The 17,500-nt window shown below is 48.0% G+C and overlaps 2 protein-coding genes across 2 annotated transcripts in view; both read right to left on the bottom strand.

Annotated features, from left to right (window-relative positions):
* Positions 1-8,534, bottom strand: part of znf106a (zinc finger protein 106a) — a 29,154-nt gene extending 20,620 nt beyond the window's left edge. Inside the window, 3 exon segments of the mRNA XM_080512915.1 lie at positions 4,070-4,131; positions 4,834-4,916; positions 8,477-8,534. Coding sequence (XP_080369041.1) covers positions 4,070-4,131; positions 4,834-4,887 — 116 coding nt within the window. The 5' untranslated portion in view covers positions 4,888-4,916; positions 8,477-8,534.
* An 889-nt stretch (positions 8,535-9,423) lies between these two features.
* Positions 9,424-17,500, bottom strand: part of pacc1 (proton activated chloride channel 1) — a 9,823-nt gene continuing 1,746 nt past the window's right edge. The window contains exons 3-8 of the mRNA XM_080513528.1: positions 17,106-17,315; positions 15,982-16,136; positions 14,957-15,099; positions 12,805-12,946; positions 11,166-11,273; positions 9,424-9,967 (exon numbers count right to left, since the gene is read on the bottom strand). Of these exons, the coding sequence (XP_080369654.1) occupies positions 9,806-9,967; positions 11,166-11,273; positions 12,805-12,946; positions 14,957-15,099; positions 15,982-16,136; positions 17,106-17,315 (920 nt within the window). The 3' untranslated portion in view covers positions 9,424-9,805. The remainder of the gene's footprint in view (positions 9,968-11,165; positions 11,274-12,804; positions 12,947-14,956; positions 15,100-15,981; positions 16,137-17,105; positions 17,316-17,500) is intronic.

Genomic DNA, 17,500 nt, shown 5'->3' on the forward strand with positions numbered 1-17,500 from the left:
AAATTGCAGGTGTTAGCATTGCATGCTAACAAGCTTGTTCAAATGAGCTGAAATTTGGAGGGTGGCCTCGTGGTGGCGCTGCGATCGAGAATCACTAGCTAATGACATGGTTTCCACGTATTTAAAGCACAGGTGTTAGCATTGCATGCTAACAAGTTTGTTCAAATTAGCTGAAATTTGGAGGGTGGCCTCGTGGTGGTGCTGCGATCGAGAATCACTAGCTAATGACATGGTTTCCACGTATTTAAATTGCAGGTGTTAGCCTCGCATGCTAACAAGCTTGTTCAAATGAGCTGAAATTTTGGAGGGTGGCCTCGTGGTGGCGCTGCGATCGAGAATCACTAGCTAATGACATGGTTTCCACGTATTTAAATTGCAGGTGTTAGCCTCGCATGCTAACAAGCTTGTTCAAATGAGCTGAAATTTGGAGGGTGGCCTCGTGGTGGTGCTGCGATCGAGAATCACTAGCTAATGACATGGTTTCCACGTATTTAAAGCACAGGTGTTAGCATCGCATGCTAACAAGTTTGTTCAAATTAGCTGAAATTTGGAGGGTGGCCTCGTGGTGGCGCTGCGATCGAGAATCACTAGCTAATGACATGGTTTCCACGTATTTAAAGCACAGGTGTTAGCATCGCATGCTAACAAGTTTGTTCAAATTAGCTGAAATTTGGAGGGTGGCCTCGTGGTGGCGCTGCGATCGAGAATCACTAGCTAATGACATGGTTTCCACGTATTTAAAGCACAGGTGTTAGCATCGCATGCTAACAAGTTTGTTCAAATTAGCTGAAATTTGGAGGGTGGCCTCGTGGTGGCGCTGCGATCGAGAATCACTAGCTAATGACATGGTTTCCATGTACTTTTGACCCCGCCGCGGCCTCGCTCGGCAGCAGGGGGCGGCAGGTGGCAGGCACAATAAAATTTCCGCGGGAATTTTCTAGTTATTATTATGTTATTGGAAGGGGGGGGCCCAAAATAAAATCCTGCTTAGGGCCCCCACTTGGCCAGGGGCGGCCCTGGGTGCCACTCACATCAACACCAGCCCGTTTCACTCACACACACCGTTCCTCAGCTGCAGTGAGATTCCAGTATCTACTGCAGTACAAGAACAATGACCTCAAACCGAGTCACACACTCGAAGCTGCAGCGGTCGTCGGTTCAAAACCTCCGGGTGTTAGAAATGGAAAAGGAAAAATGTTTGTCAGAAATGAAAGACTCAAACACAAAGTGTGAATATTAGACACAAACAGCATCTTCTCTTTGGTGGAGGTTTTAAAAAAATTAAAAAAATAGGTGGGGATATAAAGTAAAGTAAAGTAAAGTAAAGTAGAGCTTTATTCCTCCCCAGGGGGAAACACAACCTGGCAACAGCTCACGGTAAGAAGGTGCAGAATCATAAAATGAAAGAATTAAAAATGTAAACATATGTAAATCTCAACAGGAGCAAAAAAGAGCACAAGAAAATAGAATAAGTAAAAATAAAGAATAAACAATCCAGTAAAAAACAAAGAAATCCTCTAAAAATAGAGTAAATGACAGAAATGTGTAGATAGATAGGAAGTGAGATGTACTCAGTGCAGGTGTAACGGTCCATGAGGGGAATGTAGGACATTTACAGTGAGTTGTTAAATATCCTAGCAGCTGTTGGGATGAATGACTTCCGTATATAAAATACGTTGACTCAACTCAATGTATTGACCATTATTATACGAGCAGGTTTGTCTCAGGTTGTGGTCCTGCATGTTGTGCTTCAGAGAACAAGGAAGGCCGAGACCAAAAACAACCTGCGGAGGATTTTCTGGATCTCCAGAAGGTTCCTTCACGTCAATACGGTTCCTCCTCCGCTCTGCTGCCTCTCCTTCGGCTGAGACTTTCTGCGAGGCGGATCAAGTCGCTCTGCTCAGCCATGTCAAGACGATTTAACGGCACATGACCAAAAACCATCCCACAGAGTCACTAACCACAGTTTTTTTTTGTTTTTTTTTTAAATCATCGCAACACCCGCTCCTCTGCTGCTCTGCTGGACGGTCTGAAGGCGCTGATGTTTCCCCACTGGGTCAGTGGGAGCGGCAGCCACAGGGCCTCACACTCACTGGTCTCAGTGTCACCAGATAGCAGTTGCTCGGTAACGGTCGCGCCTGTTGTTCCGGAGAGATTGTGTCTAAATATATGGAGCTCCAGTGGAATCAGCTGCCAGGGTATCTGCTTACCCCGAGCGGAGGCACGTGCCCCCCCCCCCCGCTCACGTTCCCCCTGACCCAAATACCTCCACGCTGAACTCTGCAGACCACGTTCAACCCCGAGGACCGGTGCCGACGTTTCCTTTACAAATGTTCACGTGAAGACGGCCGGGTGAATTTGTACTCCGTGTTCATTATTAGTACTTGACATGATGGGAATTAACATTTTGCAAGTTATGGCACATCTATTTGAATCACGGTTCGCTGTTTCACGCCTGCGAGGCCACGAGTCTTTGTTCTTCGTATTCACCAGAAGAGTTATAGAAACTGTACCACTCTGAGACTCTTCAAGGTCTCTGGCCTCCGCGCTGGAGGGACATCTGATCTGAGGACAGTCCTGCTTCAACTGTGTGAACCACATAGAAGTGGACTGACACACTGACACACACACACACACACACAGGCCTGGGAACCAGCGTCAACCTGCTTTGTTGTACCTCTGGATGAGAAATTAACTTCCTACCGTATTTTCCACACTATAAGGCACCTAAATACCTCAAATTTTCTCAAAAGCTGCCAGTGCGCCTTATAGCCCGGTGCGCCTTATATATGGATGATTGTTCTACTCAAGACTGCTATTTCACAGCTGAACAACCAGAAGCTTTTATTTTGACAACTCTAACTTCTCAACCGGATCTTCAGAGCGGACGAGACTCCACACAACACCTTCATCACTCATGGTTGAACACCAACATTCTAACAAACCAAAATAAACTAGATGAAATAATGACTCCCTAAACTGGGGAACAAAAACACATAAACACAATCAACACAACACCAAGCCCAACAACAACCCACAATAACCTCCAACAACACAAAACATGAATTTGTCGCTGCAAGGCATGATGGGACATCATGCCTTGCAGCGACAAATTCAACCTGAGCTCCTCAGTGCAGCCGATAGAAACTCCCATAATTCATTGCAGCCGTTTGTGGTGTTTTAAATGCAATTATTGGGGGTTATATTTGGTTTGTGGTGTCGGTAATAATTGTGTTGTGTTGTGTTTTTGTTGCTTAGTTCATGTAGTTTAGTTTATTACCGGTAGTTGTAAGTTGTCAACCAGTAGTGAAGAAGGTTTTGTGTGTAGTGTCCTCCTGGCATAGGCTGCAGGTAGGACTATCAAAATAAAGTGTGTGCACCTCTCTGGGTGTTAGAATCAGTGGAAAATGTAACCTAATGGCTTTGATCTATAAAGGTTACTGACCACTGGTCTGTTCCATGCGCCTTATAGGGCGGTGCGCCTTATAAATGAAGTTGAATGAAGTAGTATGAATGAAGTTGTAAATTATGTCAATCAATGTAGGTGTGCCTTATAGGGCAGAAAATATGGTACTTTAACTTTGAATAAAACTGTGCAGCGAAGTGAAGATCTTTGCAGATGGACGAACTTCAGCTTGGAGGTGATTTCATGTCTCAGCTAACTGATTGTTTTGACTCTTTATTTGTCTGGACACTGGGGTCGTCTCTCTTCTCTCATTCTTGCAGGTTTGTCACCGAACACAGACCGACGTACAGGGCGAGTCCTGCGGCGGAACACGACAGATGAAGCTGGAAAACCAACGGCACTGACTGAACGTTGCTTTGGTTTAGTTTGATTAACTTCTGGGACATTTTACAACTTTCAACACGTGGAAGAGAAGCACACTGCGTCCGTCGAGTGGCTGGAGGTGGTTTTGACGGTTTTTAAGAATGCCCACAGAGACGGGTGAATTGAAAAAGTGAGTCAAGGACAGAATGAAGAAAGACATTAGAAGTCGTGCAACCCTTTGCGGTAAAACGCAACCGTGTTGGCAGTCATGGTGAAAAGACGACGTGGAGAAAAACTCACCGTCCTCTCAGCTTCTCCAGCTCGCGGTGATGAAGCATACTTCTGATGTGCTCCTCCATCTCCTGCAGCGCCGCCGGCAACACACACACACACACACACACACATTTTATTTTATTCTATTTTTTGTGTATATACTTATTTATTTATGTATGTCGGCACCAAGGTAGACGGCAAAGTAAGAATTTCATGACACTGTGAAACCTGGCTTTTACTGTGGAAATGACAAATAAAACACCTTGAACCTTGAACCTTGAACCTTGATACGTAGTCCACATTCAACCAAACTTTCTTTTCTGCGACGTCACAGATGATGAAAGCAAACGGGCCTCATGAATCGTGTGTGTGTGTGTGTGTGTGTGTGTGTGTGTGATGTTTTCAGGTGTCATAAGCAGCTGGTTGACTTGATTAATAATCATCAACCATAAAATCAGGAAGTGCTTGAAAACGTTCACTCAGCATGTACATAGTTCAGTACAAGTTTAATACTGATACATATTTGTGTTTGACAAATGTCGTTTCTCTTGAATTGGGAAAGTTTGTTTATCGCTCCAGAAAGCAGACAAGAGTAAATGAACTATAATAATAGATAATAATACAATGACAACCACAGCTTACAAGTACTTTTCCATTCTGTGGCCTAAACTCAGGCTGCAGTGAAATAATGACCAAACAGCAGCAAAACACGGGAGGAGGAAGTTGTTCAGAGTGTTTTTGTGGGAGAGTGGGCGGAGCCTGTCAGCAGCAGAGGCTCCGCCTCCACGCACCTGTTTGGACGAACACACCGTCTCACACAGGATACACTTCCTGTCTTTGGCCATTTTGAACTGTGGAGGATTTCAGCCCATCACTGGGGAAAGACACAGACATTTAGTCCACGAGTACACACAAACAAGTCCAAGACAAATAAACAAACAAAATCATCAATTACCTTTTGAGTTTCGTGGGTTATTTTATATCCATAGAAATCCTTTTTAAAGGAAGATTTTTTTTTTCTCACTGCTGTTTTAGCTGTTTAGGTTTATTGCGTTTCACTCCATTCCATTTTGTTTGTTTTTTAATGTTTTATCATTTCTATTCCTTTATGTCAATGTTTAATTCATTAAGCGTTTCAGTTGATTTTAACAGTTGATCACATTGATTCTTGGATGCTTTCTATTGAGCGCCTGTATAAAAGGTGACAGAAACACATCCGTTAACTGATTTTGCATCCTGGTATGTTAATGTCGGCTCAAGTCATTACCCAATATTACACATTGATTAATTATTGCGTATCGATGTTTATATACCGTATTTTCCGCCCTATAAAGCGCACCTAAATACCTCAAATTTTCTCAAAAGCTGCCAGTGCGCCTTATAGCCCGGTGCGCCTTATATATGGACAATTGTTCTACTCAAGACTGCTATTTCACAGCTGAACAACCAGAAGCTTTTATTTTGACAACTCTAAATTTGCAACCGGATCTTCAGAGCGGACGACACTCCGCACAACACATTCATCACTCATGGTTGCACACCAACATTCTAACAAACCAAAATAAACTAGATGAAATAATGACTCCCTAAACTGGGGGACAAAAACACATAAACACAATCAACACAATCAACACAACACCAAGCCCAACAACGACCCACAATAACCTCCAACAACACAAAACATGAATTTGTCGTTGCAAGGCATGATGGGACATCATGCCTTGCAGCGACAAATTCAACCTGAGCTCCTCAGTGCAGCCGATAGAAACTCCCATAATTCATTGCAGCTGTTTGTGGTGTTTTAAATGCAATTATTGGGGGTTATATTTGGTTTATGGTGTCGGTAATAATTGTGTTGTGTTGTGTTTTTGTTGCTTAGTTCATGTAGTTTAGTTTATTATTATTATTATTATTACCGGTAGTTGTAAGTTGTCAACCAGCAGTGAAGAAGGTTTTGTGTGTAGTGTCCTCCTGGCATAGGCTGCAGGGAGGACTATCAAAATAAAGTGTGTGCACCTCTCTGGGTGTTAGAATCAGTGGAAAATGTAACCTAATAGCTTTGAGCTGTAAAGGTTGCTGACCACTGGTCTACTCCATGCGCCTTATATATGAATGAAGTTATAAATTATGTCAATTGATGTAGGTGCGCCTTATACACCAGTGCGCCTTATAGGGCGGAAAATACGGTACTAAACACTGATCCGTTGAAGGTACAGAATGTAGAGTAATACTTTGTTTGTGCTCTGGGTGGCAGTATTGAGGTGCAGCACCTACATCTGAAGCTTCTTCTGTTTGTACTGAAGGCGAGACGGCTGGTTGTGACTCGCTGCACCATCTTGTGGTACAGAGTGGTACTACAGGTTAAAAAGGGCTGCTGAGCTGTAAAAACTGTGGAGTCAAACGACACAATGCGATGCACTAATGATGTGGGAAAACTCACTGTTACATCAGACCAAACAGGAAAACCAGAATATGGACACAACAAGCGCCAAACCAACTCCAACAAGAGATTAACCAGATACACTAAAGTCCGTCAGCCTTAAAGGGTGAAACTAAATATTGCAATCAACCCGTCCAATAATAACCAATGAGATCCTGCAGCGAGTGTTAAAATATATTGTTTCTGTTCAACCATTGTTGAATATCATGAAAGCAGATCGTTTGTCGCCACCACACACGTCTCAGTCCCACAAGTGCAAATACTGGCAGAGTTCGACCTGGAGACTCGTCTAATTCCAGGCTGCTGACGGGGCAAATCTGCAGCCAGCGGGGCAAATCTGCAGCCAGCGGGGCGGCTTCTAGGGTAACACCCGGGCTCCGTCTGGGCATGTTAACGGCCACAAACGGGCTGAGAAACAAACGGCAGGCACAGACTCACTGCGGGTCAGAGACTCTGTGGAGAGAGGCAGCGTCTTCACAGCACAAGCCTCAGGAAATAGTGGAGAGACATCCTCAAAACCCCGTCAGGAAGCTGTTTGGCTCTGGAGGAAGACGAAGCGGAGGACGGACACGACTCCCTGTTTCTCTTCAGTAAACTTCAACAAAGTCACAAAATGACGTCACCGCTGATGTTCTTTCTTAATTCAAGTTGGGGTTTTTTTTTAAAACATTCAAGGGCATTTTTGTGTCACCATAAACTGGAAAGTGATGTGATTCAAAACTTAAGATTTACTCCTTTTTTTTCACTTCAAAGCGAGAGGACAAAAAAAACAACAACATTGTTTGTAAAAGTTCCAAAGTCACAAAAACAACTCTCAAGTCACAACACATGAAGATGAAACAAAACCAAAAAAAAAACTTGCCAAAGTCAGAACAACAAATATTTCCTGCTACAGAAATACTCTTAGTTCAAAACATTTGTAGCGTCAAACACATCTGTGCAAAACACAAATCCTAAAAGTAAAGATTTAACAATAAAAGATCGAAGTTCCGAAAACCGATCAATCTTATCCAACCTCAAAACAGCAGAAACGTGACGGCGGTTAAATCAAACGTCTTTAAACTTGGTGAAATAACTTCAGAAACTTTGAACATTTATTCTGATAAATCTTCTTCTGGGGAAAGAGTTTCCCTCCAACCTGCCGGGAGTTAATAAAAGATCAGTCTAAAATAGGACGATAATGACCAACGTGCTTCTTCAGCACTTATCACTTCTGTAAAAAGCTCCAGAGAGCAGCTGCTGATCACATCAACATCTGACGATTGGATCTGAGCTCATCTTCATACCTGCCCTCAATAATTCACCCATAACCACTAGTTACACTTAAAATAGAGTTATACCAAGTTAACTTAGACATAGGGATTTTTGTTTGAGTGTTTCATTTAGAATCTAAATAAATATTTGGTCCTGGAGTTCGTAGATTTGAATGATTGACCCAGTTCTTAAATCCAGAGTAGAATCCATCTAATCTCTGAGATTAATAAACTGTTTTCTATTCGTAAAAAAAAAAAAGTTTGATTCTTTCTGACTGAGCGTGACCGTGACATAAAGAGGTTTATCCCAGCTGATTAATCTGTGCTTTAAGGTGTCTGAGGAGAAGAGAGTTAAGTTATTGAGATAAATAACGTTGAGGAGGTGTGGTTGTTGTTAGCCTAGCCGCAGCTAGCTCTTTCACGAGCACTGATTCAGATGGACGGAACAGATGAAACCGGATACTCAGCAAACACAGAGAAAACCAGACTTATTACTATCTTGCAGGCTCTCTGGAATGTCAAAGATGATATTTCTCTAGTTTTTTCTGAAATGTTATAATTCTACCTCTCAGCTGGGGGCTGCTAGCTGCTGAGGCTAACATGCTAACATAGCAACAGCAGCGTTTCCCCCAAACCCCGTGTTTGGGGGAATAAATGCCTCGTTTTAAAAATCGCGAGGGAGTTCAGCGAGCCCGTGCTGCTTCTATAAAGTGTGTGTACGGAGACTGGACTGCTAGATACCTTCACAGCTTCCCAACGTGCAGATTTACAGCTTTTTCTCCTCCATCGCTGCAGCTAACAACAACATGACCTCTGACCTCAGCCGCGCTGCGTTCATGGACGCCACCCCGCGTGGGAAACCAGAGCATCAGGAGAGACAGCGTTTATCACGTGGGGACACCTAGAGGTCCCATGGAGTACTGCACCAGATAGATAGATAGATATATAGATAGATAGATAGATAGATAGTTTCACCTCTGTGGTGGAGCTTTGATTTTGATTACCTTCACCGAAGTTGAGAGACCAACAAAGTTGGCTGAGAGGGTTATGTGTTCATCTAGTTGTTGTTATTTATTTATTGGTTTTTATGTATGCACTGTATGTATTTTACCAAGTTTTTGCAGAAGTTACCCACCTGAATTGCATGATTGGATGATGATTGAAAAAAAAGTCCCATTCATCTCATTTTATCTCATCAAATTTCTTTAGAAATGTTTCAGTAATAAATGCACTAATACGTCTCCCAGAATGCCTTGCAGCATCTCTGTAACCTGGTGGCCGAGCCGTTTGTCTGCACAAATTTATTCATTTATTGGATTGCATCGGTGTGATTTACAAACTTTCCACAAAAAACTACTGACCTGAATTACATGATGTCGCTGCCTGAGCTACTCAGTTAGCCTCGATGAGCTAACAGCTATCATGCTCGCGATGCTAACTCGGTTCCACAAACAAATGTGGCGTTGGCAAAGGTCTGCGCTCAAACGCAGATGAAGCAGAATTCATGACGGAAGCTGGATTAATGGATGGATTCAAAGTGAGTGATCACAGCGTGTCGCTTTATGCCCGATAAATAACTTCATAGACGTTCAGGGATGAAAGAGAAAAGGATTTATTTCTCTTGAAGTTTGAAAACATGGGATTCTAAAATCCTATCCAAGCAGCGGTACTGCCAGATCATAGCTACATCATGAGAAGGAGCAGAATAAAACATCTCTCTGGGTTTATAAAGGCCATGACAGCGCTCAGGGACATTTCAGCAACACAGTAGTACACACACAACCAATGCAACAACATTCCCTTTGAAATCACAATATTACTTTGAGAAGCAGTTTAAAATCCAGCAACATTGTTCATCAACGTTCACATTTTCTCAGCTTCGCCCCTGAAGCACACGTCCAAAATTACATTGGAACGTTTCAGCTTTAACCTTCTCTGTTTAAAGAAGATGGACTTGACAGAGAAGTGGTGGATCCGGCAGTAAGAGCCAGATCATGAAAGGTCAGGGTGGATCAACGGATCTGATCAGGGATTAGGAAAAGCAGTGATCTGAACCTCCTGCTCAGGGTTTCAGCCGATCTGGTCCAGCTCCCGCAGTTTGTTCCTCCGATGCCTCTTCCTCATCTTGACGATCCACTGAATCGTCAGCTTGGCAAAATTAGCAGCTTTGAAAAGCGCCATGAAGACGCCGCAGAGGATGGCCATGGCGCTCCAGGGGCTGGCCGTCACGATCTGTGGGGAGAACACGTCCGGGGGTGGTCAGGTCAGCGCTTTAACGAGGCGGGGGCGGAGCGGGGGGGCGGAGCAAGGGGCGGAGCGGGGGGGAGGAGCGAGGGGGCGGAGCGGGGCGGGGGCAGAGCGAGGGGGCGGAGCGGGGGGGCGGAGCGGGGGGGCAGAGTGAGGGGGCGGAGCGGGGGGCCGGAGCGGGGGGGAGAAGCGGGGGGGGCGGAGCGAGGGTGCGGAGCGGGGGGGGCAGAGCGAGGGTGCGGAGCGGGGGGGCCGGAGCGGGGGGCCGGAGCGAGGGGGCCGGAGCGGGGGGGCGGAGCGAGGGTGCGGAGCGGGGGGGCAGAGCGAGGGGGCGGAGCGGGGGGCCGGAGCGGGGGGGAGGAGCGGGGGGGCGGAGCGAGGGTGCGGAGCGGGGGGGCAGAGCGAGGGTGCGGAGCGGGGGGGCCGGAGCGGGGGGCCGGAGCGGGGGGGCGGAGCAAGGGTGTGGAGCGGGGGGGCGGAGCGAGGGGGCGGAGCGGGGGGCCGGAGCGGGGGGGCGGAGCGAGGGTGCGGAGCGGGGGGGCAGAGCGAGGGTGCGGAGCGGGGGGGCCGGAGCGGGGGGCCGGAGCGAGGGGGCCGGAGCGGGGGGCCGGAGCGAGGGAGCGGAGCGAGGGGGCGAAGCGAGGGGGTGGAGCGGGGGGCCGGAGCGGGGGGGCGAAGCGAGGGGGTGGAGCGGGGGGGTGGAGTGAGGGGACGGAGCGAGGGGGCGGAGCGGGGGGGCAGAGCACGGAGGTGGATTGAGGGGGCAGAGTGAGGGGTCGGAGCGGGGGCGGAGTGAGGGGGCGGAGCGGGGGGGTGGAGCGGGGGGGCGGAGCGGGGGGGGCGGAGCGAGGGTGCGGAGCGGGGGGGCAGAGCGAGGGGGCGGAGTGAGGGGCCGGAGCGAGGGGGCTGAGTGGGGGGCCGGAGCGAGGGAGCAGAGCGAGGGGGCGAAGCGAGGGGGTAGAGCGGGGGGCCGGAGCGAGGGGGTGGAGCGGGGGGGCGGAGCGAGGGGGCGGAGCGGGGGGGCAGAGCACGGAGGTGGATTGAGGGGGCAGAGTGAGGGTCGGAGCGGGGGCGGAGCGAGGGGGCGGAGCGGGGGGGTGGAGTGAGGGGGGTGGAGCGGGGGGGTGGAGTGAGGGGGCGGAGCGGGGGGGCGGAGCGGTGGGGGCGGAGTGAGGAGGCTCACCAGTCGGATCTCCTGGATGAAAGGGTCGCGCCATTCAAACACGGCAAAGAAGAGCTCGTTGGTCCTTTCTGCTTCCGGCCTTTTGTCGTTAAATTTCACCACCGTAGACTAAGAGAAGAACAGAGAACATCACGTTATGGCTGTTTGGCCTTTTATATCCTCAACATTCTGATGGTTAAAGTCATCCTCTCCTCCACCTTCACCTCCTCCTCCACCTCCACCTCCTCAACATTCTGATAGACTTTTTTCAGTTTTCTACCAGACTGCAGAGAAACGAGTTCTGTCTCTTAAAGGAGGAGATGATAGAAGTCCACTACCTAAAGGTAGTGAAGAAGTGAAGAAAGTCTCTCCTCCCTCTCCCCGGCTTGTTCCAGGTTTTAAAAAGTGTGTTGCTCCAAGCAGCCAATCAGAAATCAAACCCTCTATAGTGTCATCAGGGGTTTAGCCAATCACAATCAAGGTAGGCTCCTCCCTCTTTGACTCCTCCCACATCAGGTGAAGATGGAGGAATAGGAGGTGAAGATGATGGAGGAGGAGGAGGTGAAGATGGAGGAGGAGGAGGTGAAGATGGAGGAGAGGAGGAGGTCAAGGTGGAGGAGAGGAAGAGGTGAAGATGGAGGAGAGGAGGAGGTGGAGGAGAGGAGGAGGTGAAGATGGAGGAGAGGAGGAGGTGGAGGAGAGGAGGAGGTGAAGATGGAGGAGAGGAGGAGGTGGAGATGGAGGAGGAGGATGTGAAGATGGAGGAGGAGGTGAAGATGGAGGAGAGGTGAAGATGGAGGAGGAGGAGGTGAAGGTGGAGGAGGAGGTGAAGGTGGAGGAGGAGGAGGTGAAGATGGAGGAGGAGGTGAAGGTGGAGGAGAGGAGGAGGTGAAGATGGAGAGGAGGAGGTGGAGGTGAAGGTGGAGGAGGAGGAGGAGGTGAAGATGGAGGAGAGGAGGAGGTGGAGGAGAGGAGGAGGTGAAGATGGAGGAGAGGAGGAGGTGGAGATGGAGGAGGAGGTGAAGGTGGAGGAAAGGAGGAGGTGAAGATGGAGGAGAGGAGGAGGTGGAGATGGAGGAGGATGTGAAGATGGAGGAGGAGGTGAAGGTGGAGGAGGTGAAGGTGGAGGAGAGGAGGAGGTGAAGATGGAGGAGAGGAGGAGGTGGAGGAGGAGGAGGTGAAGGTGGAGGAGAGGAGGAGGTGGAGATGGAGGAGGAGGTGAAGGTGGAGGAGAGGAGGTGAAGATGGAGGAGGAGGTGAAGGTGGAGGAGGAGGTGAAGATAGAGGAGAGGTGAAGGTGGAGGAGGAGGTGAAGGTGGAGGAGGAGGTGAAGGTGGAGGAGAGGAGGAGGTGAAGATGGAGGAGGAGGAGGTGAAGATGGAGGAGGAGGTGAAGGTGGAGGAGGAGGTGAAGATAGAGGAGAGGTGAAGGTGGAGGTGGAGGTGGAGGAGGTGAAGGTGGAGGAGGAGGTGAAGGTGGAGGAGGAGGAGGTGGAGGTGGAGGAGGAGGTGAAGGTGGAGGAGAGGAGGACTTTAACCATTATGTGACTCCCAGCACCGTGGAGCGTTGGACGGCGGCGCTCGCCACATGTTGCCCAAACAGGCAGCAGGACCAGAATGAGAGGGTGAATTCATGTTCCCTCAGTGCTGCAGCGTCGTACCTCCTGACGAAACTCCACCGATTCACTGCTTTTCCCCGACGTCTTCACCAGAGACATCTTGACCCACGTCCGGAACCCTCCGGTGAACGTCCACATGGAGGAGTTCCTCTCACACTCCCTCATGAAGGACGACTGGTTCACACTGAGGAGACACACACCTTCATCATCGTCATCATCATCACACCTTCATCATCGTCATCAACATCACACCTTCATCATCGTCATCATCATCACGCCTTCATCATCATCATGATCACACCATCAACATCACACCTTCATCATCGTCATCATCATCACACCTTCATCATCGTCATCATCATCACACCTTCATCATCGTCATCATCATCACACCTTCATCATCGTCATCATCATCACACCTTCATCATCGTCATCATCATCACACCTTCATCATCGTCATCATCATCACACCTTCATCATCGTCATCATCATCACGCCTTCATCATCATCATGATCACACCATCATCATCACACCTTCATCATCGTCATCATCATCACACCTTCATCATCGTCATCATCATCACGCCTTCATCATCGTCATCATCATCACACCTTCATCATCGTCATCATCATCACGCCTTCATCATCATCATGATCACACCATCAACATCACACCTTCATCATCGTCATCATCATCACACCTTCATCATCACACCTTCATCATCGTCATCATCATCACTCCTTCATCATCATCATGATCACACCATCAACATCACACCTTCATCACCACACCATCATCACACCTTCATCATCATCATCGTCATCATCATCATCACACTTTCAACATCACACCATCAACATCACACCATCATCACCACACCATCATCATCATCATCATCATCACACCTCATAATCACACCTTCATCACCACACCATCATCATCATCTTCACACCTTAATCATCATCACACCTCATAATCACACCTTCATCATCACACCTTATCATCACACCATCACCATCACACCTTCATCACACCTTCATCATCATCACACCATCATCACGCCTTCATCATCACCGTTTCTGTTTCTCCTTTAAAATCCATAAAGTTACTCTGAACGTCAGTAAAACAAAACATTACAGAAACTTACTCTGAATTTTTTTTACCTTTCAATGTTTTTCTGAAGCACAAGAGAGATTCACAGTTTCACTGTGTCGCTGAGTCCATCCCATAATATGATTCCCAGAATGAAACATCTATCTTGAGCATTATTTCTCACACTACCTCTTAAATTATAATCATTTTCTCTTCATGTAAAAAACTAATTGAATACTGGTGGTGGTGGTGAAATATTTAATTTTTCACTGAAAATAATATTTCTAATGTTTCTAAGTAAACAATGTCCACCAATGTTAAGGTGCAAGATACTTTAAATAGTTTATTAGTGGTTTCTCAACACAAAGCCTTATTTATTATTCTCCTAATTCTTTTCTAGAGTTTAATGAGGTTCTATGTGTTTCTCCAAACCTCAATACGGCATAATAAGTGAGAAATACATTAAACTCAGACATTTCTTGGTCAAAAACTTGGTCTGCACTCAACTTCCGGCTGCGCTCAACGTCCGTCTGCGCTCACCTGCCGTCTGCTCTCACCTGCCGTCTGCTCTCACCTGCCGTCTGCTCTCACCTGCCGTCTGCGCTCACCTGCCGTCTGCTCTCACCTGCCGTCTGCTCTCACCTGCCGTCTGCTCTCACCTGCCGCCTGCTCTCACCTGCCGTCTGCGCTCAACTTCCGTATGCGCTCACCTGCCGTCTGCGCTCAACATCCGTCTGCGCTCACCTGCCGTCTGCTCTCACCTGCCGTCTGCTCTCACCTGCCGTCTGTGCTCACCTGCCGTCTGTGCTCACCTGCCGCCTGCTCTCACCTGCCGTCTGCGCTCAACTTCCGTATGCGCTCACCTGCCGTCTGCGCTCAACGTCCGTCTGCGCTCAACATCCGTCTGCGCTCAACTTCCGTATGCACTCAACGTCCATCTGCGCTCACCTGCCGTCTGCTCTCACCTGCCGTCTGCTCTCACCAGCCGTCTGCTCTCACCTGCCGTCTGCGCTCACCTGCCGTCTGCTCTCACCTGCCGTCTGCTCTCACCTGCCGTCTGCGCTCACCTGCCGTCTGCGCTCACCTGCCGTCTGCGCTCACCTGTCCATCAGGTCGCTGAACTTGGAGAAAAGCATGTAAGTGATGGCGCTGAAGTCCTCCTCCGTCTCGTTGTGGCTGAACTGCATGAAGACGAGCTCCCTGCTCCGGACGTCGGTGGGACCGCGGACGACCACGGCGCGTTTCTGCAACACAGCAGAGGAACGTCACAATCAATCACCTGAGAATGAGCTTCTGGAACCCAGCGAGCTTCCAGGTTCTACTCCTCAAGTGGAACCTGCTCAAAGGCCACTCAGCTGGAGCCATCGAGAGAAACTAATGCTTATATAATGTTAATGCTCATCACAGTCAAATGCTCATCCCAGTCAAATGCTCATCACAATCTAATGCTCATCAGTCTAATGCTCATCACAGTCGAATGCTCATCACAGTCTAATGCTCATGACAGTCGAATGCTCATCACAGTCTAATGCTCATCACAGTCTAATGCGCATCACAGTCTAATGCTCATCACAAACTAATGCTCAACAGTTGAATGCTCATCACAGAGTAATGCTCATCACAATCTTATGCTCATCATAGACTTGTGCTCATAACAGTCGAATGCTCATCACAAACTAATGCTCGTCACAACCTTATGCTCGTCATAGACTAATCCTCATAATAGTCGAATGCTCATCACGGTCTCATCCTCATCATAGACTAGTGCTCATCACAGTCTAATTCTCATCACAAACTAATGCTTTACAGTTGAATGCTCATCACAATCTAATGCTGATCACAGTCTAATGCTCATCACAGTCTAATGCTCATCACAGTCTAATGCTCATCACAGTTAATGCTCATCACAGTCTAATGCTCATCACAATCTAATGCTGATCACAGTCTAATGCTCATCACAGTCTAATGCTCATCACAGTCTAATGCTCATCACAGTTAATGCTCATCACAGTCTAATGCTCATCACAGTTAATGCTCATCACAGTTAATGCTCATCACAATTAATGCTGATCACAGTTAATGCTGATCACAGTTAATGCTGATCACAGTTAATGCTGGGGCCCTACCTGGGTGTGGTTGCTGAAGGGCCCGCTGTACGCCACATGGATGATGTCACAGTCTCCCGGCTGAGGTTTTCCGGGCTCCAGCAGCGGCGGGATGAAGTCGTGGTAGTGACGCGAGCAGCTCAGCAGCAGAGCTTTCCCCGGGAACAGAGCGATGCCTGCTCACCACAGCCACACACACACAACAAGAGACAAACGCTTGACTTTACGTCGTGGTTCCTGATTCCTCTGACCACAACCCGACCCCGCCCCCTCCCTCCCCAGAACCTCCTCCTCAAACCTACTTTGTTTCATATTTCTGTCTTCAGGTGGACACTTCCTGTCTGATTTGTGTGAGGAGTAAAACACATGTTGAACATCTGCAGGACTTTATATTGTCCCTTCATGTCTTTACACTCATTTCAACACAGATTTACTGAGCAACGCTTGTTTACAACACATAGGATGAAAAATGGCTCCTGATAATTACTATTTTGACCAGGTTAATATAATTACATGTAATTATATGTAATATGTGTATAATAAAAGGCTTAAAGTGTAAACTGATGACCTATTTTAAAGTTCTCCTCTCCTCCATCTTCACCTCCTCCTCCTGCTCTGCTCGGTCCAGAAACCTCGTATTCAAAGTTTCTAGCGCCTCCTTGATTTTCCTCCATTAGAATATCAGATCCTAGGAGCTGCATTCAGAATCTGCTGTGTCTGTGTGAGCTGGACTGGCTGCGCCCACACACGCCCATCTTGGGAAGTGGAGGAAGTGCCTCATTGTGGGAGGAGTCAAAGAGGGAGGAGCCTACCTTGATTGTGATTGGATAAACCCCTGATGACACTATATAGGGTTTGATTCTGATTGGCTGCTTGGAGCAACACACTTTTTATAACCTGGAACCAGCCAGGGAGAGAGAGGACACACTTTCCACACTTTTTGGGCGTTGCTCCAGGTATGGAGATGATTAATACTGTTGGGAAATCTTTAGGAAGTGGATTTTTATAATATAACCTTTTAAACAAAAGAGACCTCAGAGAGAGCAGGAGTGACAGGAGCAGACAGTGGTCTGGAGGTCTGGAGGTCTGGAGGTCTGGAGGGTCAGTGGGTCAGTGGTCTGGAGGTATGGTTCATTTCTACCAACCGGGGGCTGAGAAGGAGTCGACCTCTTTGTAGGTGACCGACATGACGGGCTGGTTGACCTTGACCAGGAAGTCGGAGATGGTCTGGTAGGCCAGGAACATGGCCACGGCCGTCAGCATCAGGTAGACCAGGATGAGCACCACCATGAAGACGTTCTTCACGCAGGATTTACTGACTCTCCTGGACGGGGTGGAGCTCTGGGCGTCCTCGTCTGGAGCAACACAGAGGGGGGCAGAGGTCAGCCAAGCAAAACCCCGTCGACGGCCCCTGGATCAGAAAAGACTTCAAGCAAACCGTGAAAACTCCATCAAGACAGAGATCGTCCACTTCTGGTCAGTTTGGTCTTAAAGAGACATTGAAAGGCAGAGAAGGCATCCTGAAGCCCCACGAGATCCC

This window comes from Blennius ocellaris, assembly GCF_963422515.1.
Source record: "Blennius ocellaris genome assembly, chromosome: 17".
Lineage (NCBI taxonomy): Eukaryota > Metazoa > Chordata > Actinopteri > Blenniiformes > Blenniidae > Blennius > Blennius ocellaris.